We start from the raw sequence: 26,606 nt of genomic DNA, 5'->3' as shown, positions 1-26,606 counted from the left end.
TCTTTATCTGGCATGGCTGAATGATTTTAAATGGTATAGAGCGCAGTAGGAGAGATGAAGTGGACCGTTTCCGAAATGAGAGAAAGCTACAGTTGTCAATTACAGAGGATGCTTTTTTTATGTCCAAATTTTGGAGTTTAGTTTTGGGAATGTTCATAAAAGTGTTTCTTTCACGGGTGCTAAACTTGCTCTGTGCGTTGTAAAGGAGAGCGCCGCGTGTGTCTAAGGTTGACTGATGCTTATGATGACCTCTTTTATTTGACAGATGGAGTTTCAAATACAGCAGCTGTCAAACCTAATAACCGAGCACATGAATAAATGAATCCATTCACACAATCCAAGCAAGCCTGTAGCATTCATACTTTTTTCAGACCCTTTTTTTTCCACAGAGATAATAATACAGAACATAGAGCACAGAATCAGAGCTATCCATCAGACATTAAAAGTTGTCTTTGCCGAATAATAGCTACTAGGTCAAACTTCAGAGCTAGAAAGCCTGAAGGACTTCTGCTCCTTTTAAAGAAAGAGGAACTTGTCAATAGGTCAGAGCAGTTAGTGTTTTCGTGTCGGGTAGTGTTAAGTTTCCTTTGAAGCCCAATTACTGTCGTATGACTCTGTGTGTGTGTGTGTGTTTGACCCCTGACTTGCCTTTCAGTTAATCAATAGCTCTTGGGGAAGCATGTCGTACATCTTTAGAATGTCATCAGAATTATTTATCATGTGAGGTTGTGTTGTAACGGATCACAAATCTCACTGTTTGGTTTACAATATGGTTTTTGAGTCACAGATTGGACCTCCCTTTTTTTGCTGATCCAAAAAAATGGAGACAAATGTCAATTGCTTTCCATTTATACCAAAAATATTACTGCAAAAACCATTGGTTTTAACAAACATAACTTAGATCCTGTCTTTTTAATAAAAATCAAGAAAGAACCAGCTGGAAAAAAAAGCAAAATATTCAATATGAAAAATGATCTTTGCTACTAGGGATGCACCGATGAGGAATTTTGCAACCGATACCCATTTCTTGTCATGGTGATCAGCCGATACTGAGTATTGATTCTGATGCTTCAAGCCTTATAATACATGAAGCACATTTTCCCTCTAAGTATGACACTTGAGTGGAGATCTCACCATACCTAGAAGAATAAATGAAGGATGTTCCATATAATCCCTTAAACGTGTCACTTATAACCTTTTTAGTGAGAACATGTCATGGTCAGAAGCAGCTTTACAAAAAGTAATGGATAAAATAGCCAAAAACATATTATATGTAAAAATGCCTTAATACATGCAAGGCCATTCCAATCTCTTGCTAATTCAACCTCATTTCCATGATTTCAGGTTTTTTTATCTAATTCAAAACTCCTGTTGTCGGTTCATGAGATCGTCCAGATTGGCGAGAACTGATCGAGTTATAAAATGTGATTATCGGCCGATACTGATCTCAAGCCGATTGATTAGAGCATCCTTATTTGCTAGTTGCTGAAAATGCTAAATATAGAAATTTTAACATCTTGTACAACATATATTTGTTTTTAATTAATGATTCAACAATTCACACATAAAACTTGTTTCATTTTAGGTGTATCATGTTTGAAAACCTATTCAGTTACATAATTTTGATGGTTGTTTGTCGCCACCCATTGGTTACACAATGTAATTACTACAACATTTACCAGCGTCAAGTTCCATTAAACAGTCATTTTAATCTTTAACATATACATCAGTGTTTATATCTGAGCTATTATCCCATTACTGTTCTTCCAGTATTTCTGTTTTATTAAATTGTTTGTAACCAGCTTAAAAAAGTGTAAAAGTTGAATCTTTCTTGATCAAACACAGATTTGAATGCAGCGCTTCGAAGGATTAATAAGCATATGCAAATCTTTATCATTCATATTGTGATCTCAATTCAAATCCGCATAACCTTTTAATGTTTAATTGTGCAGCTGAAAGCATTAACGCAGGCTAAACAAACAGTGACAAAAAACACCTTTAATTAATAAACCAAGAAAACATTTAGGTACCACTACAACATTTTCCGTCATCATTATATTTTACAGGGAAGCCAAAATGTATTCATACATGTGATTTGAGTGACGCGGGAGGCGATCTCTCTGCAGTTGTTTTAAATGTTGGATTAACCGACAAGTTGGAAAAGGTTTTTTGCGGTTCACATGTGTTTTGAACTGTGGGTTGTGATCTGTACAGATCACGGATCAACAGTGATCCATTACACCCCTAATGCTGGATACTTGCATTAACGCCTCATTAATACTTCCTCATTAAATTCTGTTCTTCATAATTATTTATCTTTTACTCGCCCTCCACTTGTTCCTCATCTGTTGTTGCTGTTCAGCACAAGATAACATATTTTGTGAAATGATGGAATCTGATAGCTGTGACTGAAATCCAGTGGTTGTTGATGGCTACCTGTTTCTGATTCTTCAAAATATTTAATTAAATTCATGTTTATTCATATAGCGCTTTTAAAATGTAGATTGTGTCAAAGCATCTTAAAGCCTGATTTATACTTTCACCTTTGTGATATTCTTTAAAACTACAGGGGGCGATCAAAAGAAACTTACTGTAAAATCAGATGCATAAACAGAGAAGTAGGACGATTCAAGAACTACATCATATCATTAATTTCATTCAAGATATTTAAACTAATAATTTTTCTAAATTATTTTAGTCATTTATAAAGATTTTAATAACCATTTAAGATTTTATTAATTCAAACATTATGCATCACTTGCTTTTGCTCGTATCTCGGGCACGTTTTAAAGTTAAAAAGCCTAGAAAAACAAGGCGTTAGCATATTGTAAACTGTTTAAATATTCTTTTACAGTTATTAAAGAAATAATTTGTGAATTCATTTTATTTTTGTAGCTATTAAATAGTTTTAAATTCAAAATTGTAATATACATCAGTGTAAAACCTGTGAATGGTGGAAAGGGTCTCCACATTTGTCATGACCTCTCTTTTTGGTTTTAACAAACTTATCCTTCAGATTTTTCTAAACTTTTAACAAAATCTTTCTTCCTTTCCCACTACGGTTGCAAATTTTAGCCTGGAATTATTGGTCATCTGATTATCCCTGTGATCACGCATGGACGGATCATAAACATGTCTGTACAGTTGTACCGGTTTCATACAAAATCTCTTCAAAGTGTTTCATATTCAACTTAAATCAAAAGGGGCACCTTGTGAACTGTTTGCTCGAGTCTCCAAAAAAAAAAACATGCGCTCCGCCTGCCGAAATCATGTTGTGCACACCTAAAGTGAACTTCCACTAACACAGCGATGACGCCAGATTCGCTGGTCGCACTCGATTAAACTAGCGTACGCGTCGAGTATAAACCAGGCCTAACATTGAAGTTGTGGTATGTTGCAACTGTGTCAGTCGAGAATTCAGAGTTAAAGTTCAGTTTAGTTCAGTTCAGTGTGGATTTTTACTGCTGAATGTCCAAAAACTGAAGAGAAAATCCATCAATGGGCAACTCCACAAGTCCCAAACGAGCAAGCCAGTGGTGAACGTGGCGAGGAACAAAATATCTTGTATTGTGTTCACCGGAAAAAAATAAGTTTGGAATTGCTTAAGGGAGAATAAATGGCTTTCAAATTATCATTTTGAATCAAACTACTCCTTCAAGAGAAACTTTATCAGCACCCTAGCCTCTCACTGTGTAATTTTAATCAAGTGTCTCTGTTCAACGTACAGGTTTATTTTACATAAATGAAAATCCTGTCGTTATAATTACCTACTCATCTAAAAGCTGTTAAATTTCAGTCATTATACAGGGAAAAGGGCATGTTAGTTTCCTAAAATTTACTGAATAAAGAAGCAATACAACTTGCTTTGAAAGTTTGTTCATTTTCATTTGGGTGATACTGAACATTTCAGACATGATGGTGCGATCACATCAATCATACTAACACACAGCGTCATAATATTATGTTTTGTGGTCTCCCTGTGTATGTTTTAGCAATTACATCATCATTCATTTGAATAATGGACACAGGGTAATTATGGCGGTGTTCCAGGTCTATTAGAGATGAATGTAATCAGTTCTTGAGCCTGTGATGCCAGTGTTTTCTAAGGGAATGATTTAGTTACAATACTAGCCAGCTAAGATAAAACATTTTCAATTTGAAAGATTGTATTTGGAAACGGCCAGAACAACATATGCTCATTAAAAAGTGTTTATTGCACCTACTCGGTTTGGTAGCCATGTTTGTCCCTGCACAATTAAAATTCTCTAAACTCTTGCCAGACCTGCGACCTGATTAAGGTGCTGATTTTTCAGCATTAGTTCACATAGTCGGTTGCATTAATATTAATTAGTAAAGGTTAAGAAAATCTTAATGGCTCATCTACACACACCACTTATTTAATCATAGTATCTACAGCTTCTTAATTACAAATTGTCTTGATTTTTCTTTTATAGGTTTTGCATGGCAGAGTGTGATGACCCATGCACGGCAGAGGAACTCTTTGTGTGGATATAAGAGTGAATCTGCAGACCAGGTCAACTGCCGGATAACTATGGACAGAACTTGGCCAGAAAAGAAGGCTAAAAGATGTTCAACCCAAAGAGGAAAAGCTAAGGAGGTAAAAGGAAAGTCCGCTGAGAGAGACCGGAAGCTGTACCCCCTCAGGGGACGGCATGGATTGGGTGAAGTGAGTGCACTAAACTGCTGTGTTGTACTGACGCGCTTGGACGAGAGTGAAACGTGTAGGAATGGCATGAAGGCCCAGGTGAAGGAAATGCAGGGGAAGTCAAAAATCTGCAAGTGTCGCAAGAAAGCCTGTAAGTCTTGCAAAGCGGCTGAACCAAAAAGCAAAGTGAAACCTGATAAATCTGCCTTATACACAGAATTCATCCTTGAACCTCGCCAGAGACGGCTGGCCTCTCTGAATGCAGAAGCCGTTAACAGTCTGCTCTTGGACAGAGTAGACCCCCAGCAGACATCAAAACCCTCAAAGAAGCAGCAACAGACAAAAGGAGACCCCTCTCTCTCTAAAGACACTGCTAAAGATAATGATTGTCCCAGAAAAAGCCAAGACAACAGAAAACGAGGATGTACCGGAGAGACCGAACAAAACCGGAATCCCAAAAAAGCAAAGACAGAAAGCGACACTATTGATCTTCAGACTCTAAACAGTCCTGCTCCAAAGCGTCTGGCTGGTTTAAATGCAGCAGCCCTGCTCAAGCTGACCAGCACATCCTCGGCAGGCAAGCGCAGGGGTAAAACAGAAGGCAAACCGAGCGCTGGCGGTGTGCGAGGGAAGCAGCTACTGTCTAAGTCACGTAAACAGCAGCACAACTTGGCCTGTCAGTCTACGTTAAAGGTGTCGCAGCAGTGCTGCAGCTTCTGTGAGAAGCATGCTCTACACAATGAGGCATTATGGGATGGGAGCACAGGAAGCCATGGCTTTATTAGCCCAGGATATCAGTGCAGATCCATGCTCGGCTTTCCCCTGAAGCCTGTGAAGGAAGAGAAAACGGAGACTGATGTGAAATCATATTACTGCTGTTCCCAAGAGAGATCAGTGGAGTACTGCCATAGACTAGCCCTGTTCCTTGGCCAAAAACCCTTCCCGGAAACGGATGAACATTCTCTGAAGGGATTTCTTCCTTCTCCACACACTCTGACGCATTCAGCGATGCCCATCGGTGCCCATCCGTATCCCTGTTACCCTGGTTATTACGTCCACATTGCTCATCATGGGACTCCATCGCTTCCAGTAAGCTCAAACCAAGGAAGCCACCCGCCCTCGTCTGTACCCCCGCTGAAGATGTGCTCTAGCGGAGTCCAGAGACCCAAACTGCTGCCCTCTACGGTGTCCCATCCTACAGGGATCCCTCATCCGGCGTACTGTAACTCTGTGGGCACCTGCTATGGTGAAGCCTGCAGGCTCAGCAGCTATGCCTACAGGCCCACGCAACCCATCACTAGCAGGGGCTGTTCATACAACGCAGGATGCTCCAGCTGCATGCACAAAATGGAAACAGGTAGGATGAGCAATGGAATAAAAGATTCTAATGTTTCTTGCTTTGTCAAACTAGCTTCATGCCTATTGACCTTATTTTTCATCTACAAGTGGGCGCATCCATTGGAAACTTTTTGACTCGAGACTTCCAGTCTTATTTACTTCCACTGATTCTTACACGTTAAAAAGCGCTTGTTATGCTGCTTTATCTTGCAATCTGATATTATTATATAATATTCATACATTTTTTTTTGTATAGTAATGAACATACTTGTTTGTATGGCAAGTAGTTTGACCGTTTTCTGCTGTTTTATTATTCTTAGTTATTTCTCTTATAGGCAGCTAAATCAGAAGTTTTAAAAAAAGCGCAAAAACAAGCGCACTTCTGCATTGCAGCATAAGGTCAATAACTATAAAAGTAACTGGGAGTCTTTACACTTGAAACAAATTTTACACTTGAGTTCTGTACAGGAGATTATGATTGACGTATGGAAGAAAGAGATGTATTTCACAGTAAAGTGGGGTTGCATTTTTATGGAATTTAGAAATAGCAAGCATAGTAGAAACTTTAAAGCATGCACATATGCATGGCAGAATACCTACTAAACTAAAAAATGAATGTTTCCTGTTTTGAATTTTTTATACTTTTGTGAACAGGCAACAATGGTTTCAAAACGCTCACTTTATGCACTGATGCAAAATCCTGTATTCATACATGTCAGGCCAGTTTGTGGCAAATTTACCATTATGGTTTAGTTCGGTTACCAACGCATGTCTACAGACTGAACACTTTTTTTTCACAAAATTGTCTGTAGTTTTTGATGAGAATACAAAAGTGTTGCTTTAAAAAAATGTCTTTTTATATTCTTTTCGAAAATGGTGTTGTCAGTTCCCCTAAAATATTCATCTTATAATCAATTGAAATATATAGGTTTCAATTTTAGGTTTTATTAATTTATATATATATATATATATATATATTTATTTATTCAGTGTTTATTTTTCTTTAGTTTCACTTTAGGAAATTACTTTAAATTATGTAAATAATTACATTGAAATAATTAAAAGTTATAATAAAGTTATTCTTAATGTAAACAATACATTTTTCTTTGTCTCTTATACAATAATAAATACTTTTAAAGGGAACCTACGATGAAAATTTTATTTTGCAAGCTGTTTGGACAGAACTGTGTGTAGGTATAGTGTATTAGGGTGATATAGACAATAAGTCTCTTTTTGACATAGGAGTGCGGTTTTCCCACCCACGAATTGATTAACAGTCGTGAATTCATACGTCTTCGTAGTAACGCATATCCGTAGTAACACGTATAATCATATCAACAAGACAGGACTGTGCAAAGCAGCCAGGAAATTCTTACTGTAGTATTTCTCACAAATGTTACGTGAGATCCGCTTTATGTCTGTCACTGTGCTGTTTATCTGATGCAGCCGAGGTGGAGATTGTGGCACACTCTGACAGGCACATGTGAACAGTGGGTGGGGAGAGCTAGCATTAAAGACACAAGCAACAGAAACAGCTACATAGTGTTCAGAGCAGAAAATTCCAGGTAATAATAAATCATCTAATGGGGGTTTTGAGCTAAAACTTACACATTCTGGAGACATGAAAGACTGTCTTTTAAAAAATGGGTAAAGTAGGTGCCCTTTAAAATATATATACAAATTAAACCAGATTATTTTGAATTGCTCAAATATTTTACAATATTCTTAAAAATAATCTTACAAAGCCCAAAGCTTTAGAATGTTAGCATGACATTGTTTTATCAATAAAACAAATGAGTATAACATTTTAATTGTCCTTAAAGGTTTACTAAAGAGTTCTCAAGCTCATATCAGTTTGTAAAATAACAAACGACTGAATTTTTCAGGAACGTTTATCTCTGAGACTGATGAAGTGATTTCCATTCATCACCGTCATCCTATACCATATTTGTATCCACATCCTTGACCCAGTCTCAGCAGTAGACGTCTTTGTGAATGAGCTCAAGCGGTCTTAAAAGTGATTGATCTGAAGGTGCGCACAACAAATACAGTGACATTAAGAAACCCCATCGACGTCGCATCAAGGACTCGCGAATGGCATGAATGGGAGACAAATGAAATGAAATTCCCTTCCCCAGCCGTGTCATTGTGGCTGCATGTTCCCTGCAGTCTGCTCGCTGCTGGTTTGAATGTGAGTAATTGCCACAGGTGGGGAGGGTGCTGGTTTATTTTTGTTGGCAGGAGTCTTGAACTGTCTGTTCATTGTGAGGCGGCAGCTGTGGTCGCGCAGCCTCTTGCGAACCAGAGACCTCCGCAGACCTGCTCCCTCGTCGCTTTTTAACCACACGGCTGGGTTATACAATGTCATTTTTCACTCGCTGTAATCTCCGTTAATGAGACACCGATCTGACTCTCTGCGGGTTTCTCTTTAGGTACAGCATGACTTTACTGTGCTAAGACAAACAAGTATAGCAGAGGCATTACGTAGTGTTACTTTAAAACTGCTGCATTCGGATGACTATTAAAGGGATAGTTCACACAAAAATTAACATTTACTCAAGTGATAAATTCTTACCTGTTTTCTTTTGTCCTATGAAGAATGTTAAATGAAAATTAATCAGATGATGTCATTATACTGCTGTGCCGTCAGCCAATCATTGTATTGCTGATCATGATTTTGTGGAGCGATAGATCTGTCCTTCACAACATATACAGATCTCAGATCAGTTCATCCAGACAATTTTATCTCATTTGCAAACTTGTCTGAAGAACCAAATTAGCCAGAGATCTTTTATCAAGATTAAAAGATCCAGGATCTGTCAAATCATCTTAAATCTTTTAAGCGAGGTACGAAGAATGAACCTCTGGTCAATTTGCATTTTTAAATATTTTTTGCTTCTTCTACTTCTATTTAAACAAAAGCAAAAATACTTGAGTCTGGTATTTTAGCACAAGGGGCGACACAGTGGCGCAGTAGGTAGTGCTGTTGCCTCACAGCAAGAAGGTCAGTGGTTTGAGCCTCGGCTGGGTCTGTTGGCGTTTCTGTGTGGAGTTTGCATGTTCTCCCTGTGTTCAAGTGGGTTTCCTCTGGGTGCTCCGGTTTCCCCCACAGTCTAAAGACATGTGGTACAGGTGGATGGGTTGGGTTGCGGCTGGAAGGGCATCTGCTGCATAAAAACGTGCTGGATAAGTTGGTGGTTCATTCCGCTGTGGCGACCCCGGATTAATGAAGGGACTAAGCCGACAAGAAAATGAATGAATGAATGTGAGCAAAACAGTCACAAGTTTACAGTATACAATATACTTTGTAGAAATTCAGTGAATTAAACTGCACAACCCTAAAGAAATAATGCTAATCAAAAAAATAAGAGTTACTCTCACTAAAGAACATTTATTTAACATTTTTGCACGTATGAGGAAAAAGCTTTGTTATGGGTGTGACATCTCTCTGTTATGGTTGTGACATGTGAAATTTGCACTGTTGTGACTCTGGTAAATCAAAAATTATAGTTTGAAAACAATGACAGAGACATGTTTAAGTGTTTTACAGTACTGTAAAATACAAGCCTACACAAAAGCCTACATTATTTTGGTTTTACTCGACATTTGCTTGAAATTACTCGCACTTAAACGCGGATGGTGTAATGGCTGAGCCTGTTTCTAAGATAAGATCATGCTAATCTGTGTTCAGTTCCTGGTTGGAAAATCCTGCAATTCCCGTAGTTGGGAGCAATGTTTTAACATTATCACAATGAATTGAATTAAAAAAGGAAACAAACTTTTAGATCGAATTTTGCTTAATGTTGCTAAAGGGCCAGTTACATCCAAACACTTCTGAGTTAGCTAATTCAAATTAAAAACACTATACAACGGCAATTACTTAGCAGTTGTATTGTAAAACTATGTGTTATTATCTGAGAAGAAAAATATGTAATAAAATCTCAGATCTTTGAAACTTCTGACAGTCTTATTGCAGTACTTTAACTTTAGACCTCCCGTTTTTCTTTTATCACAACTTTAACTTCATTTTATTTTGATGAACATTATTACTCAAAATTAGTTTTTCGTCTTACTATAGCATAAGGCCCAAATCAATTTTTTAGCCCCACCCCTTCCTCTACCTATTCCCTTTGGCCCTTGAAACAGATTGTGAAGGGAAAGGGCTTCAAAATTTACCCCTAAGAAATAAGACACCACTACAACACCTGCACACATCTTCATATGTCATTGCTTCATTGATCTCTTGCTTCATATGAGTGTTATTTTTTTGCTATTCATCTTCAGGAAAATCACAGAAGGCAACGATATCATGTTATTAGAATGATACAATGTGGCATAGCTCGTAACTATACTGTGCATTTACACCGTGGTTATATTCATCTATGTAAACACAAGAAAACACCAACCAATCACGGTAAAAAGTAAATTCCAAACACCACACTTTTCTGTCTTTTCTATCTAGCCCTTTCCACTTAACCCTACACCTTCAAGCTAAAGAGAATTGGGACAAGGGGTAGAATTGGGATTGGGCTTCTAGTGGCTGCAAGGGGAGGGTTGAGATCGGAGGGTTGAGAATAGGGTTGAGATGGGAGAGCAAAAAAAAAGTTATGTTAATGTGGAACGATGGCTTTTTTTAAAAGTTAAATTCATAGTGTTTACATAGTAAGGGGAAATGTAAAAATATATATTCAATACAATAAAACTGCATTCATTTTGGTGCCACTAAGAATTGCGTTTGCCTTTTCTATCTGCACAATAAGTTCAATTTCTCTTCAAAAAAAAAGAAACTCAATAGACTTGATAACTCAATACATAGTTTTGAAACTAATAGAGGGTGAGTAAAATTATGTCAGATTTATTTTGGGGATAAACAATCATTTTAAATTGTGCAAATTGTGCAATTGTTGAAAATAGAAAGCTGTACACTTACAAAAGATACTCTCGCATTGCAAGCTCCGTCTGCTATATTGAGGTGTTCAATAACGTATGTGCTAAAAATGGACTATTAGGAGAGTGCAAATTGATTAAAGCTGTCTATACTGTGGGGAGAAGTGAAGATTTTCTTCAATAATACAACACTTCACGCTTGAGTGAATGTACAATGACTGCATTACTTTTTTTCTAACCCAGATGGGTGCACAGTGAACAGGGTTATCTAAAGTATTGTTATCCTTTATTTGTGCAGACAGAGTGCGATTACCGCTTTAGCCACATCTCATTGTGTGCACTTAGTCTGTGGGCTGTTTGATTTGATCAGAATTGGAGTTCAATTTACGCTTGTTGCCTCCTATTAGATTTCTGGGATTCCGGATTGTAATAAAATGTCTGTGTTTGGTATTCATTGATGGCAGACCTCAGGGAAAGGAAAAGCTGATGGTGCTGATAAACCTGTCTTGAGTTCCTGATCTTGCTCACAAAAGGTTCGATCTGTTAAAGCCAGTAACTAGTTAATCAGTTGTGAAAAAACTCATTCTGTTTCTTTATAGCAGTGAACAGTAACCGTAAATCGAAAGAGGTAATTGGATGATTTCAGTTAAGTCACATGGGGTAATTTGACTTTGCATGAATTGAAGACTTAACCACATTAAGTGATCAAAGATCAAACCCTGTAGCATACTAGATTCCCAGTTATGTTTAAGAGCACCCCCAAAATGTAAGATTTAATGGAGAGTAAATAGACCTCCAAAGCTGCCCTAAACTAAACATTTTTTATGATTCTGTGATGATTAATCTGCTAGTATGCATGACTCCTTTAGTCCCATTAGTATTTCTAATGCTAAAAACCAATTATATATCTGAAAACATATATAATACATTTTTGTTGTACAGTGGTCCCTTATTATTCATAGTTACATTCTAAAAATAACCCGTTATTGGTGAAATCTGCATAATAAAGTAGTCTGCTTTACTTTTACAATTATTATTATAGATTTCTTAAGGGTGCAGAAACCCCCACTAAACTACACTTTTCTCAGACAGGCGTTAACATTTTCACCCTTTTCTCTCGTTTAAATACTCACAAACCGTCATAGAAAAAAGTTCAAACCGTCATAGAAAAATAAGTCCAGTATTATAGAATGAAACCAAAGATCAAAACTATTGATCCTCATTTATTTCTTCAGTAATGGCGCTCTTTAGCTGTGTAATTTTTATCTTTCTTTAGCATGTCCAGAAGTCCAAATTTTTGTGGTATGGTTAGCATGTTCCTCTGCTATTTGGGTGTTACCGCAGGTGCCTTTGATGATGCAGAATGTTTTGTCGACATTGTGGGGAGAAAACTTGCAAACATACAGTTCAGCACTTCAGTAACACTGCTAGTATTTGCAGATTTAAATAAATTTGGCAAGCTGAACGCATTCTGTACTGTACAGGAGACACTGCACAGAGGAGATTGATTGACATGGTCTACAGCCTGTCAGGGCGCAGAACACAATGAAGCTGTATAAAAGTCCTCTGTAGAAAAAAAAACTGTATCCACTGTAGGAAAAAAGCATGTCAAATGGCACACAAAAAATCTGCGAGGCTGCGTAAGATGAACCGTGTTATAGCGAGAAACCACTGTATATTGTTTTATAAATGTCGCTGTTTTTAATGGATTGTTTTGCAAGAAATAACAGATAATATTAAAGCACTTTTGGGTACTTCTATTTAGGTATAATAATGCAAATAAAACATTTTTGGGCTGACTTTTTTGTTTAGGGGTGAACGTATCATTATTTCGGTTTATTGTTTGCCTTTTCATCCACATCTTTCAACTTTGAAAGATTTTTCCAAAATCTAAATTTTTTTCTCTTATGACTGATAGTGTAATGAATTTAAGCATTCTTTAAGGTTAAATATTGAAGTTAAAAGTCGATTTATTAATCGAGGGATTGAGTAGTTGTGACTAAAGAATGTCAAGTTCCCCAAAATGGCACCAATTAAGTCCGTGTTAAAATTGTATTGATAAACAAAATACAATATATGTTGTTTGGCATGGTGGCTCAGTTGTTAGCACTGTCACCTCACAGCTAGAAAGTCGCTGGTTTGAGTCCCGGCCAAGACAGTTGCCATTTATGTGTGAAGTTTTAAACTCCCTGTGTTCGCGTGGGCTTCCTCTGGGTGCACTAGTTTCCCCCAGTTCAAAGGTTAATTAAATAAACTACTTGGCCGTAGTGTATGAGTGTGTTTGTGTGAATGAGTGTGTATGGATGTTTCCCAGTACTGAGTAGTGGCTGGAAGGGCATCCGCTGTGTAAAACATTTGCTGGAATAGTTGGCGGTTCATTCCATTGTTGCAACCTCTGAAAAAGAGACTAATCTGAAGGACAATGAATGAATGTTGAACGTGTGCACGCCACAAGTAAAGATGGGCTGCAGTACAGTTTTGGCGCAGCATGAGATGAGTAAATAATGCTTGATTTTAGAGTTTAAGACGACTCTTTTGATGCATTACTAGAAGAATGCATCACACACACCGGCTCACACCTCAAATTTCCTCATCACTATGGGAACTGCATAAGCAATTGACAGGAGGTTTCCCAAGATTGGCTCATCCACTCTTGGCCCACAGTTTGGTCATGTTTTTTTAAATGCCCACACAAACCTTATGACATCCTTGAGTCACAGCAATTAGAAAACTGCTCATTATAATTATATCACCATTATAATTTGTATGTTTTGTTTTATAATAGCTGCTTATGTCTTCATGTTTGTTCCTTTCTGAACAACGGTTACATTTAAAAAGTTTCTAACAGCTTTATAACACAGCTGCTCTCCAATGTGCCATATGCAAAGTTGTTAATGAGAAAAGTGCACTTCATTCTTTTTACTTTTCAGTGTTTTCTGACAGATGTTTAGCCTTATTTGTAATGTTTTACAATGGTTGCATACGGTATTTTTAAAACCATTTTCCTGTCAATAGTTATTGGTCAAAACACTTACTGTCTGTTAGTGGTAAATGGTTTATAAATAAAAAGATCCCTACAACACATGCAGCACTTGCTATTTCTGCTGAACTTAGTTCCCTTTTTAAGGTTCAGATTCACAGTGATACTGCCATCTTCATTTTGTATGGTTTTCTTACCTCTAGATTGGTCAGCTTAATATAGGTCGTCAAATCGTTTCTTTTATCCGCAGTTACCGCACACACCGCATGAACTGAAACTAACAGCTTCTGAAGTTTTTAAACCCTTTTAAAAGTGATCAGGAGGTTAAAAGGTGCTTTGAAGGTGCTGTTACACTAATTGAGCTGCAACAATGTCCACTTGTCTGAATGCAGCGATTTATAGATTTTGGTTGTACGATTATAGTCTGAGGACTAATCACGGATTTACTATGATCACGATTAATATACATTCATTAATTTCAAAACTCTACTAGTGTAGAAAATCACATGAAAACTCTTTATATTTTAAAGTGTTATTTATTGCTGCTCAGTAATCAATTAATACAGCACATAATAATAATAATAATAATAATAATAATAATAATAATAAATCAATAGTCCATTTCTCTTTGGATTCAAACATAAGTGCTAAAAGGTTGTGGCATTTAAACATAAGTCATAATTTTACACTGAAAATAAATGACCGAACTATGAATAAAAGTAAGTATAAATAAATAATAGTATTTGTCTTAGGGCTGCTCGATTATGGGTAACATCATAATCACGATTATTTTGGTAATAGTTGTAATCATGTTTAGTCAGAACAATTACAGTTGAAGTCATAATTATTATCTGTCCTCTGATTTTTTTATATATTTTATTTTAATTTTTTTATAAGTATTTGCCAAATAATGTTTATAAGAGCAAGGATTTTTTTTTGCAGTATTTCCTATATTTTTTCTTCTGGATTTTATATTATTAGCCCCCTTAAGCATATTTTTTCATTGTCTGTAGAAGAAACTACTGTTATACAATGACTTGCCTAATTACCCTATTAAAGCCTTTGAATTTCACTTTAAGCTGAATGCTTGTATCTTGAAAAAACTAGTAAAATATTATTTACTGCCATTATGGCAAAAAAAAAAAGAAATTAGTTATTAAATCTATTATGTTTAGAAATAGGTTGAAAAAAACTTCTTTCTGTTAAAAAGAAATTGAAATTTTGTCTGTATAGTCATGCAAACACTTGTTTTTAGAGCAAGTAGTTTGACCGTTTTCTGCTGTTTCTTTATTCTAGTAATTTCTCCCATAGGCGACTTAATCGGAAGTTCTAAAACAATCACAAAAACGAGCGACCGTGGCATTTTTTTTTCAACTAGATGCACCTGAAAAGCCTGAGCCAATATGAATGCAAGAAAAGAAATAACAAATTTGTGCGCGCAAATGATGCAATATGTGAACGGCTCTTAGTTAATAGCCTCAGCCATAGTTAATCCAGTGTGCTTGCAACTTGGTGTACAAGCTCGGAACTTCAAACTAGTGCACAGTTAGCATTAATTTTAGTTGCAGCTGTTTTGGTCCGTGCAGAAACTCGGTGTTGAAGCCTTTACGATTAATTTACTGTGACGAATTAAAGTGCGGTTAATCGTGAAATCGGTTAATCGTTGCATTCCTAGTCTGGTGTGTGACCCCCTTTAAATTGTGTTTCAATCAGGTACTGTAGATCATGGTTTTTGCGCTTGAAAAGCGAGAGCCAATATGCGTGCAAGAAATGAAATGACGAACTTGCGCAGGCAAAACATGAATATGTAAACAGCTCTTAGTTAAAAGTCTCAGCCATAGTTAATCCAGTGTTCGTGCGTATGAGCCTTGGTGTATAAACTCAGAACTTCAAACTAGCGCACAGTTGGCATAACTTTTAGTTGCAGCTGTTTTGGTCTGTGCAGAAACACTGTGTTGAGGATTAATTAATTATGATTAATTAACCGTGATGAAATAAAGCGCTGTTAATAATTAAATTGGTTCATCATTGGTCCGGTGCATGACCCAGTTTAAATTGTGTCTCAATCAGGGACTGTAGATCATTGTTTTTGGACAAGGCATATCTTATGCCTTGTTTCCAATGAGCGTACAGTACATACTGTATATAGTTCTATACAAGTCATTTCCACTAACATTAACACCCTTCTTAGGAGGTGTTAGAGCTGCATGATAAATCACATGATATTGTCATGTGCAATTTTCAGAAAAGCTGGTTCTGTAATCAGCAGTAAATCTCCATATATAAAACCATATGTTGTTGTGGTCGTGTGTTGATTAATCCGGTTGAATCAGCGGAAGTAGTTTAATCTTTTGTTTATTCTTCAGCCACTATAAGGCTTATTGGAATACAGTAACTGTCCATATGGTAAATTAGTTAAAAAAAATAATGTAAACTTAGCTGTTTGTGTGTTAAACACAACAATGTGTTAATCAATTGTTCCACCATTTTCACATTTGATACATACTCTAGTTCCTGTCATAAAAATCCATTCCTCTCAAGGTTGTGTATAATTGTGCTTCCAGCTCTTAGCTTTGCATCTGACCACACAGCATCTGGCACACTGACTCATTTATGACTGCATTAGTCTGCTGTGTTGTATTACATCCAATATGGTGTTTGTTTATGGCTGTAAATGCATGTTGAGCATTTAATGAACCAGTGTTTTCTGCTTCCTCCACCACCATCTAGAAGACTACTCTTACCCTCTGGATGACCGCAGCTCGTCCATCACGATGCCTTCTGCCCTGCCTCTGTCCATCTGCCCCATCTCCAGTGTGCCTCCACCCACCCAGTCAGTGCCCCACCTCCAGACGCCTCTTCCTGACACTGGGCGATCCCAGGTGCAGATTCGAGTGGGACGGGAATGTCCTCAGAGAGCCAAGCCGCCCAGTGGCTCTCGCTCTGGGGTGCGGGACTCTGCTGTTTGCCCCCATATAAAGGATGGCCAGCTGGGATCAGGCCATGGCAGTGGCGCTGCCAAGCAGTCTAAGATCAGCCGTCGCCGGGCAACAAACGGCTGGCTGCCTGTTGGTGTGGCAACAGAAAAGGAAGTGTTCATCGTGGTACGTACTCCAGCCGCCCCGTCCTGACACATGACTGGCATAGTGGAAGTTTCTTTAAAAGACATTTAGGTGGCAGGAACTTGATGTAGAGCATTGAAAGACATTGAAAGAGTTTCTGTTTATTCATGGCAAATGGCAAAATGATGCCCCAGGCCGTTTACTTAGAACAGCTGTTGCAAAATGTCAGTGGTAAACATTCATCGGAAAGGACATTATTATTACATTTCAGTGAGGTGCTTTGAAATAAATATTTCCTTAGCATATTTTCAGTAGCCTGTGGGTAAACCACAGACAATAAGCACTTGTGTTTTAAAACATTTGATTCAGGATGGTTTTTTTTTTTTCCATATTTAGTGTTTTTTTTTATGAACCGAAAAATCTGCAATTAATAGAAATTATTAAATCTTTATTGCAAATCTGTTTAATCAAACACACTGCTGAGTCATGCATTAAGTCTTTGAGCTGCTCTAGTCCTGCCCTTGTCAGATATGATACTGTAATGCTATTTTGGTTGCACTTTATTTTAAAGTATGCGTACTTAATGTACTTGCCTAAGATAGTACTGTGTATATAAGGTAACCACATACTGTGCTCAGCATATATAAGTACACCCCTCACAAATCTATCTTTTAAATCAATATTTTTAATAGGAAGCTTTAGAATATTATATTTGTGCATATACAGTACATTAGATTAGTCAGTACTGAAGCCAAATCTGGAGCACGTATAACAAAATAACTTACAATAATGGTCCAAAAATTAGTACACCCAAATTTTTATGTTATAGAAAAATATTAAATACACATTTTAAAAGCAACAAATATTGTTTTTTTAATTGTTGATTGTAATTTTAAGATAATTTGCTTGAATTTAATTGTCTTATCTTTCAATTTTAATTATTTATTTATTATATTATTTTATAAATATATCTGTTTAATCTGTTTCTGTTTCGTTTGAATGCACCTAAATACATTGCCTATATTCACTGAGAAATGGATATTTCAATCCATTTATAATATTTTCAAAATGGGGTGTACTCAATTACGCTGAGCACTGTAGGTTAAGGTTCGGTTGTGGGGGAGTTTATAGATAGTACTTACACTCAAAAAACTATTTTTACTTCTTATTCAAATTAATTATTTAAAATGAGCTTAAACAACACAGTTCTTGAGATATTTCGGGAGCAACTTAATTGTTATATGTTTAATCCACTTAATTGTTAATAGTTAACTTAATCAATTTGTGTTGGGACAACATGAATGAGTTATTTGGAACCCTGCATGTATAAGTGTAAAAATAAATGACATTTTAAGAAACATTAAAATGTTAAACAAATATTTAAAATTACAATTTTAATTTTGCTACTTCACTGTATTTGTGATAAAAAATTGAAGCTTATTAAGCCCACAAAAAACTAGGGTAACACTTTATTTTGATAGTCCATATTAGTATTAGACTGTCTGCTTAATATCTGTTGATACTGCTCCTTTAACAGACATTTAACTGACTATAAGAAAGTACAAGTCAACTTACACTAACCCCAACCTTAACCCTAACACCAACCTAACGGTCTACTTACAATCTAACGAGAATTAATTGGCATGTAGATGCAATTTAACTTAAATTCAAAAAAACCGACCATCAAAATAAAGTGTGACCAAAACTAACACAAGAAAAAAACATGATGTGAAAACGTGATTTTTTCCACACTTCTTTTATTTTTTTAAACTGCAGTGTTTTAATTAGCATGTGGACAGACTGAAAATTAGGCATGGGACGATAACCATTTTCAAGGTGTACTGCAGTTTAGCAAGTCAAGGTTTAAAATAACCGACATTTTCTGCTATACCTTTCTTACGGCATATGTAAGATGTTTTGTTTACGTTTTTTTTTTGTTTTTTTGACAACAGTATATTCAGCAGAAAAGATATCCAAGATGCTGTTTTAAATTGTAAAGTAATCTGTTTATAAACTAATTAAGACAGCAGAAGTCAATGATTCATTTGAATTATTTAGCCTGACATGTTTACTGATCAAATATTTAAAATGTTTCTGATAATCAAATATATTGTGTTCAAACATTGTTTTTTACCCAGACATTCAAAAAAACATACTTTAGAGCAGTAATCACAATACTGTGGTACCATGAAACTGATATTATTATCCAAGGTTAACACACCATCAGAATCTTATATCGGCCCATGCTTAGTGCAGACAGTTTTTATTGGAATCATTTATCTCCTATCAAGCGCCTCTGGTGTGATCATGTACAATTATATGTCTTTAAACATTTTTTTTATTTGAATGGCTTGAGTTTATTTTATTGCATCAAGTTAAAAGTTATCCATATTTGAAACGAATAGTCATTCTAGCAACCCACCGTCTACCTGGTTTGTTTCGGCTGGATTCAACACCTCAAATTCCTGAAAGAGTATGATAAAAAGCGTATAATTTAATAACATAAAGTGCAATGTGCTTGTGTTTTTTGATTGAAGGCTGAGGACTCGGCATCCCTGCGGCGGTGCTATGAAGGAGTGCAGAGAGATGGAGAGGTTATCAGGGTCAGAGACACAGTGCTACTGCGCTCAGGTCCCAGGAAGAAGTCCTTGCCTTACGTGGCCAAAGTCTCTGCCTTCTGGGATGACCCTGAGTCAGGTAAGCCTTCCTCTTAACACTCTTAAATCCAATACATCAATGAAAGTCACAGAAAAGCTCATAACACTGGATTCTCTCTTATAGGGGAGCTGATGATGAGCTTGTTTTGGTACTATCGCCCAGAACACACTCAGGGGGGTCGCATTCCCAGCATGCACTGTGAGGTGAGTCTACAACGGTTCATGGCACCGCATTGTGGTCCTCAGGGGACTAGCAATGTCAACATTGAACTTCCTTTGATTATGAGTTGCATGGAGGAAGTAGGCAGAACAAGTTTCCTCTGTTCAGTAAACCAGTGGAATAGGAACACTGGACAAGCAAATGATTCCCAGCAATTGCAAACGGATTATTAACATCATTTAACACTGAGAACATTTATATGGACTTTCATCCTATAATTCAAATGTGCTTTTAATTTATCCTCAGGCTAAAAATCTTAAATGCAGATGGCTTTTTTTCTTTACAAGAACATTAAAGAGAATTTGTAGCTAAATCGAAGATCTTTACTGAATCATAAAATGCTGGTCAACTGCAACTGATTCTTTGGGAGTCAGAAATAAACTCATAAAAACAGAATTAATGCTTGTTGCTCCTGCAAGTACAATGAACTCTTGTTATGAAGCCAAAAAATCAGTCTGTTCAAAGAACCGAACATTAATTACAACATTATAAAGATGTTGTTTTTTAATTTGTAAGATTTATTTTTGACATTATTGACTTTTATTATGTTTGGACAGAATCAAAGTCCCTTTAAGACAAGTCATTTCATTCAGCGGCCATTTTTAAAATGCCTCTTGGGCGGTATGCTCGGGCATTCTGTCTGAATAGGGAAACATCAAATTCTTCAAAGGTACTTGCCAAGCTTATGATTGAATTTCATATTAAGAATCACTAATAAAACTAAACAACAACTGTCTCATAAGTTCTGCAGAATCTTACGTCTAGTCCAAGTCCCTCCCCTGGAGTTTTATCACTCTATAGTGATCGATGATTAGGTTCTGTACTAGAAGGCAGGATTTATTCGCCATATATCAATTGACGATTGGCTCCTGTACTAGAATGCAAGCTTTATAAGCCAAATTGACTGTTTAACTTTTCTCCATTCAAAACAATACAAGTGACATGTCTTGTGTATTCTATAGGCTGCGTCCAAAACCGCCTACTACTCACTTGGTACTGCATTTGAATGTAAACCTACTACTCGGCTGTTAGAAAAGTATGTTCTATACAGTATAAATGTGAAAATTATGAATGGAATTCAGACGTAGTACATCCATCATTTTGTCATGGTCATGTGACCTACGTGTGTCAGTTGCGTTGCTTCACTCCCATTCATGAATTTACTCGTGGCACATCATGGGATAGCACAGCGTGCATGGGATGCACACTTCCGAATCTCGCTGGAAGTAGTAAGTCATCTGGGTACCTCTCGAATACTGATTTTCGAATTCTATGAATTCAGACATACTTTTTTGACAGAATATTGGCAGGAAGTGGTAGAGGTCCATGAGTTGAGACTCAAACTCGCACAGCACATTGACCAGTGGGGAATCAGTGCCAGCAAATATTATAATTTCTATATTATATAATTAATTTACAGCTTTGGTAAACAGTCCTGAGCTGAATCTTCCTCTTGCCTAATGACATGCATAAACTCGCTATAGTTTTTTTTTTTTTTTTCAAAAGTTTAAAAGATACATTAAAAGAGCCATGAAACAATATTAGATGACATTTAAAAATGGCTTAAATCTTTGTGTTAAATAATACATTAAAAGTTTATGTAAATATTACAGCAATATTAAGGCAAAATTGTTTACCCTTTTTGTAAAAAAACAAAATATATATAGTTTTTCACATATTTCCCAAGTGATTTTTAACAAAGCAAGGACATTTTCACAGTAATTCCTTTAATATTTTTACTTCTAGAGAAATTCATATTTCTTTTAGTCTGGCTTGAATAAAAGTTAACATTATTACCAAGTTAAGCCCTTTATGTTCAGTACTAAAATCTTGCCAATTAGCTATTAAAATATTATGTACTATCATCATGGCAAATGCTAATGAAATGAGTTATTCGAAATTAGCTATTGATATTATTATGTTTACAAATGTGGGGCAGCGCGTAGCGCTCTTGCCTCACAGCATCGCTGGTTCGAGCCTCGGCTGGGTCAGTTGGCATTTCTGTGTGGAGTTTACATGTTCTTCCCGTGTTTGCGTGGGTTTCCTCCTGGTGCTCCGGTTTCCCCCACAGTCCAAAGACATGCGGTACAGGTGAATTGAATAAACTAAATTGGCCATAGGCGGTGTGTGTGTATGTGTGTGTAAATGAGCGTGTGTGGGTGTTTTTCAGTGCTGGGTTGTGGCTGGAAAGGCATCCGCTGTGTAAAACACATGCTGGATAAGTTGGTTCATTCCGCTGTGTTGAACCCTGATGAATAAAAGGACTAAGCCTAAAAGAAAATGAATGAATGTTTAAAAATGTGTTTGTACTTTTTTAGCTGATTGGCTAATTTAGCTAATAATTTTGCTTTCAGCTAAAAATATAAAACACCACAAGTTTACATAACCCGTTTGCTATAAAATCTAATCCACTGAACATAAACAACAATTTACTGTAACACAAAATAGCAGTTATAGTGCTACCAACAGCAGTTAGTAGCCTGTATACTTTGTATGTTATACCCAGACAAAATTTTTGCAATCTGACCATGATTTTATATTTTGGTTAAAAAAACAACACCTCTTTTGTCAAGCTGACATCACCTTTCATGAGATTTAGATTAAGTACACAATACATTTTAGTATAAACATTAGACTTGATGACATCATACCATCTTAAGTAAGTAATGTGCCATATCTGCATTTTCCACAAGTACCACCCTTTTGATTTAAAAAGCTTTTAATGTTCTAAGAAAGAAAAAAATTCAAACAACTTGGATGGCCTGAGAGTACATTTTTTGTGAATTTTTTTTATTTATTTATTTATTTTTTTTTACATTTAAATGTACCAAAAAATGTTAGATGTTAATTTCAGTCTGTTAGTTTTAAGGATATCTATAAGCTAGTGTGCTCTAAAACAGTGACAAAAATCATGTTTAGAAAATTTAAAACTGATATAAACATATAAAGCTTGCAGTCTGTCACTTCCGTCTGAATACATCAACAGTTCTTTTCACGTCACCTCAAATCTTGACCAATCAAATACTCTCTAGTTTCTGACATGCCCAGCCCCCTTCAAGATGCTTTTCATTTGCTTTTCATTAATGCTCCTGATCTCAACCACTCTCACTGCTAAAGCTGTGTTAAAAAATACTCTGTCCTACTTTTTCTTCATATTTTCAGTGCAGATTACAACAAACATCAATTTAAATGCACATTTTAAAGCACTTCAGGGGACCTTTAAAATATCTTCACCCTCCATATTCAATTTAATACCTAATACATTTTTGGTCATAAAATGTTTTTTTTTTTTTTTTTTTTTTTTTTTTTTTTTTTTTACAGCTTAAAGAGGCACCTATTTTTACCTCTTTTACAAGATGTGAGATAAGCCTTTGGTGTCTCTATAGTGTGTCTGTAAAGTTTCAGCTCGAAATACCAGATTATTACCTTGGGGTAGCTCTTTTGTAGTACAGGGCTGCTCTTTTGTAGCCTGTGGCCTTTAATGCTAATGAGCTGTTTCTCCCTGCCCACCGTTCCCACATGCGTGTCTGCTTTTCATCATGCCTTGCGTCAGATAATCAGCTGTCAGTGATAGACAGACAGAAATAAAGCTCATAAGTCAAAAATACCAAGTAAGTTTATTACATGTATTTGAAGTAGAATTTATTCAAGCCTTTCTGAAATGATGAGTCTCACACAGATTTTATTGTCTTTATTGCGAACTTGCTGTTTTTAAAAAACATTTTAAACTTATTAAAATCATAGAGTTGGAACTGATATTTTAATCCCAGTTTCTTTGCAAAATATATGTTCTTTGGGCATGTGTATACATGTTATTATGGAGACATGGCACCTGTCAATCAAATCTGTGGGTGGGGAAAACCGCATTCCTACATCACGTTGCATTGGGCCTCAAAATCAGTATTTGGGTCCTATTTTAACATCAGGAAATTAAAAAAAGAGACTTGTTGTGTTTATATCACTCCAATATGTCAGTGAACACACTACACATGCACACATTTCTGTCCAAACAGCTTACAAAAGTTTATTTTCATCATAGGTGTCCTTTAAGTTGCATATAAAATACTGATTCTGTGTGTTTTATTTTTTCCCCCAGAATGAGATTTTCGCATCTCGGCATCAGGATGAAAACAGTGTGGCGTGTATTGAAGATAAGTGCTATGTGTTGACATTAGCACAGTACTGTAGGTAAGAAATCATATTGATCAGCTCAGCCAAATCATCACCCAATATCCTTCATGTAATCACTCAATATCTTCCCTTCTTCAGATTTTGTGCCTTGGTGAAGTGTCGTGAGGAGGGCTTTCCCAAACGTAGCCCCCTGGTCCCTCCTTCCAGCTATGTAATCCCAGCTCATCGCTGCGTGCCCAACGACATCGACCCCGACTTGGTGTTCGTCTGCCGTCACGTTTACGACTTCCGCTACGGCCGTCTGCTGAAAAACCTGCAGTAGGTCTGAATGGAGCCATACACTGAAACCAGAATCCAAAACGTTATGACACAATCAGAGCCCAATCAACTGGATGGCCACAGGTCTTTAGCGAGGTGTTGCTTTTGGTTTTCCCTTATAGGATAAATGCTCTCCTAAGAAAAAGAAAAGAAAAGCTAAACTGTTTATAAGACGACATTGTGAGCACAACTACCTTGAGTTCAAAGGTACCGATCGCCAAAATGTGATTTTTCACTCCATAAATTTGAGTATTTATTTTTGCAGTTATCTTTTATATTTGCTGAATGAGTGTAAAAACAAAAACAAGATGAAGTAATTAATGCAGGTACATTAAGAATGACCTTGAATTATGGAATAGAGCTCTAATAATCTCTTTTTTGGGCGCCCTTGTCAAACGAATCGCCTGTAGACGGAAGGTTTAAAAAATATATTTATTTTTCGATAAATCGAACCCAAGCTCCGTCTTTCAGGAGGCACCAATCAGATCGATCCACAAATGCACTGGCCAATCAGTCATTCACAAAACAGGGTGTCGGGGATCACAGACTTACTTTTATCGTGGCGGACCAAATATTCCAGAATGCGTTTGGTTAACGTGTCGTTCTGACCAATGTGTAATGAGCTTTCATCCTCCCGTCACCCGTCATGACTTGCCTTATATCCCACACCAAGTTTCCCCTCCCGTTTTCTGCCTTCCCAGCAAACCAAAGGTTTTCACGCCACTCCTTAACATCCACGGTCGCAGCTCCATTAGTTTGCACTAAAAACGTATCATTCGCCGAGTCAGCGGTCTGACTCCGTTCAAAACATGTCACCTGCTACTGATCTCCAATGCAGGAAAATACTGTGTATTTGTCGTACGTGTACAAAGAGATACGAGAGGAGAACTCGCTTAACCGTCAGTTACAAAATGTGAATGGACAAACTTTATCTTGCGCGCACAGGCCTGCTTTCGACGTGTGCCCTTTGCTTCTCGTCCTACATGGTAGTTTTGTTACAAGATTGCTAATTATGATATGAGAACGCTGTTTTATGTGGGTCTGTTCGTGCCTTTGAATAGTTACCAGTCTGCTATGTGAAGAAATGCCGGTCGATTGGTATCAGTTTTACCTTAAGTTTTTCGGCCTGCTCGTTTTTTTTATTTTTATTTTTGTATTATTATTATGTTGCCCCATCGAAAAGATTGTCTAAACGCACTGCGCTGACCTTCACGCCTCCCTGCTTTTGTTTCTGAAAATAAAGAAGACTTAATGTGAGTCACATTCATAGGGTTCATGATAAATGAGGACCTTTTTGTTTGTTTGTTTGTTTTTTTGTTTGTTTGTTTTTAATAAAGACTAAGTTGTCTTACTTTTATGTTCAGATGGAAATCACTGAACTCATTCCTTATTGAGATTTGAGCGAATGTTAATCATTCTGAAGTAATTATGTCATTGTGATGAAGCTATAAGATATCATTTATGTGTTTTAATAGTTCTATTCCCATGCCCAACTTTAGTAGTGTCGACCAAAATATACAAAAAGCAGAAGTGAAATAATCTTGATCCTTCGTTCTGTTTTTCATAGCATCAGATATGCCAGTTTAGACGTGTTAATGCCATAGCAGTTTCGCGGAACATTTAAAGCCCAGCTCGTTTTGCTTTGGTTGGCGGTGTGGTCGAGTAGATCCTTAATGGTCGCTGTTTGTGTGAAAAAAAGAAAAAAACAAAAAAAAACTAAAGAAAAATCTTTGCATATTTTTTTTTTAAATGTATACTTCTCTAGCAGAATGTTCTGGATGGCAGATACAACATGTTGTGTACCAAAACAAGGAGAGAGGATAATGTTCATTCCTCTGTATACGAAACTGACCATCAATTCCAAGCTCTTCGCTCCTTTGATGAATGGCTGTTTGTGTGTATGTGGGCGAGCGTGTCTATACAAATATATAAATATATATATTTCAGTGCAGCATGGAAGTACTGGGCATTCTTTGAAATAATAGATCTAGCACAGCGCATTTGTATTATTTAAGATAGAAGTGTATATTATAAGAGGAAAATATTTAAAAGGAATAAATAATATATAAGCATCAAATCTTCCCTGTCTCATTTGTTTTGCTAAATGAAAACTGAGCTGCTTCATTTCTGATGTATTAACGTGGAGGGCGATGAAACGTGTAATTATGTGTTTAACATGGGCTGAGAGATGTTAACAGCTTCTCAAAGCCATCCTGAGGCATCGGTGTCAAAATTGTCACGGAAAATCCATATTACGTAATGAAGTTTTCTTCAGATGTGTGAATATTTTTCCTGAAGGCTCTGGGTGTTGCGGTAACTTGCATGAAATCGATGTTTAATTAACATT

The 26,606-nt window shown here is 36.6% G+C and overlaps 1 protein-coding gene and 1 long non-coding RNA gene across 7 annotated transcripts in view; one reads left to right on the top strand and one right to left on the bottom strand.

Moving 5' to 3' along the window:
• bahd1 (bromo adjacent homology domain containing 1) overlaps positions 1-26,336 on the top strand; it is a 73,274-nt gene extending 46,938 nt beyond the window's left edge. For 4 of the 6 annotated variants that reach the window (XM_021473209.3, XM_021473211.3, XM_021473210.3 and 1 more), the window contains 6 exons: positions 4,455-6,023; positions 16,602-16,975; positions 19,471-19,630; positions 19,715-19,794; positions 23,907-23,998; positions 24,080-26,336. In XM_021473209.3, coding sequence (XP_021328884.2) covers positions 4,475-6,023; positions 16,602-16,975; positions 19,471-19,630; positions 19,715-19,794; positions 23,907-23,998; positions 24,080-24,263 — 2,439 coding nt within the window. In that variant the 5' untranslated portion in view covers positions 4,455-4,474 and the 3' untranslated portion in view covers positions 24,264-26,336. Of the gene's footprint in view, positions 1-4,454; positions 6,994-10,288; positions 10,779-16,601; positions 16,976-19,470; positions 19,631-19,714; positions 19,795-23,906; positions 23,999-24,079 lie in introns of those variants that run through there. The other 2 variants (XR_012393457.1, XR_012393458.1) reach the window with 1 other exon arrangement.
• Positions 7,465-10,778, bottom strand: LOC141378607 (uncharacterized). The gene is made up of 3 exons (XR_012393482.1): positions 10,357-10,778; positions 9,287-9,556; positions 7,465-9,117 (listed from the first exon to the last, which is right to left on the bottom strand). It is a non-coding gene; the product is annotated as an uncharacterized lncRNA (long non-coding RNA).
• Positions 26,337-26,606: the final 270 nt, after the last annotated feature.

This window comes from Danio rerio, chromosome 17 (genome assembly GCF_049306965.1).
Source record: "Danio rerio strain Tuebingen ecotype United States chromosome 17, GRCz12tu, whole genome shotgun sequence".
Classification (NCBI taxonomy): Eukaryota; Metazoa; Chordata; class Actinopteri; order Cypriniformes; family Danionidae; genus Danio; species Danio rerio.
This window is presented reverse-complemented; position numbering and strand designations above follow the sequence as displayed.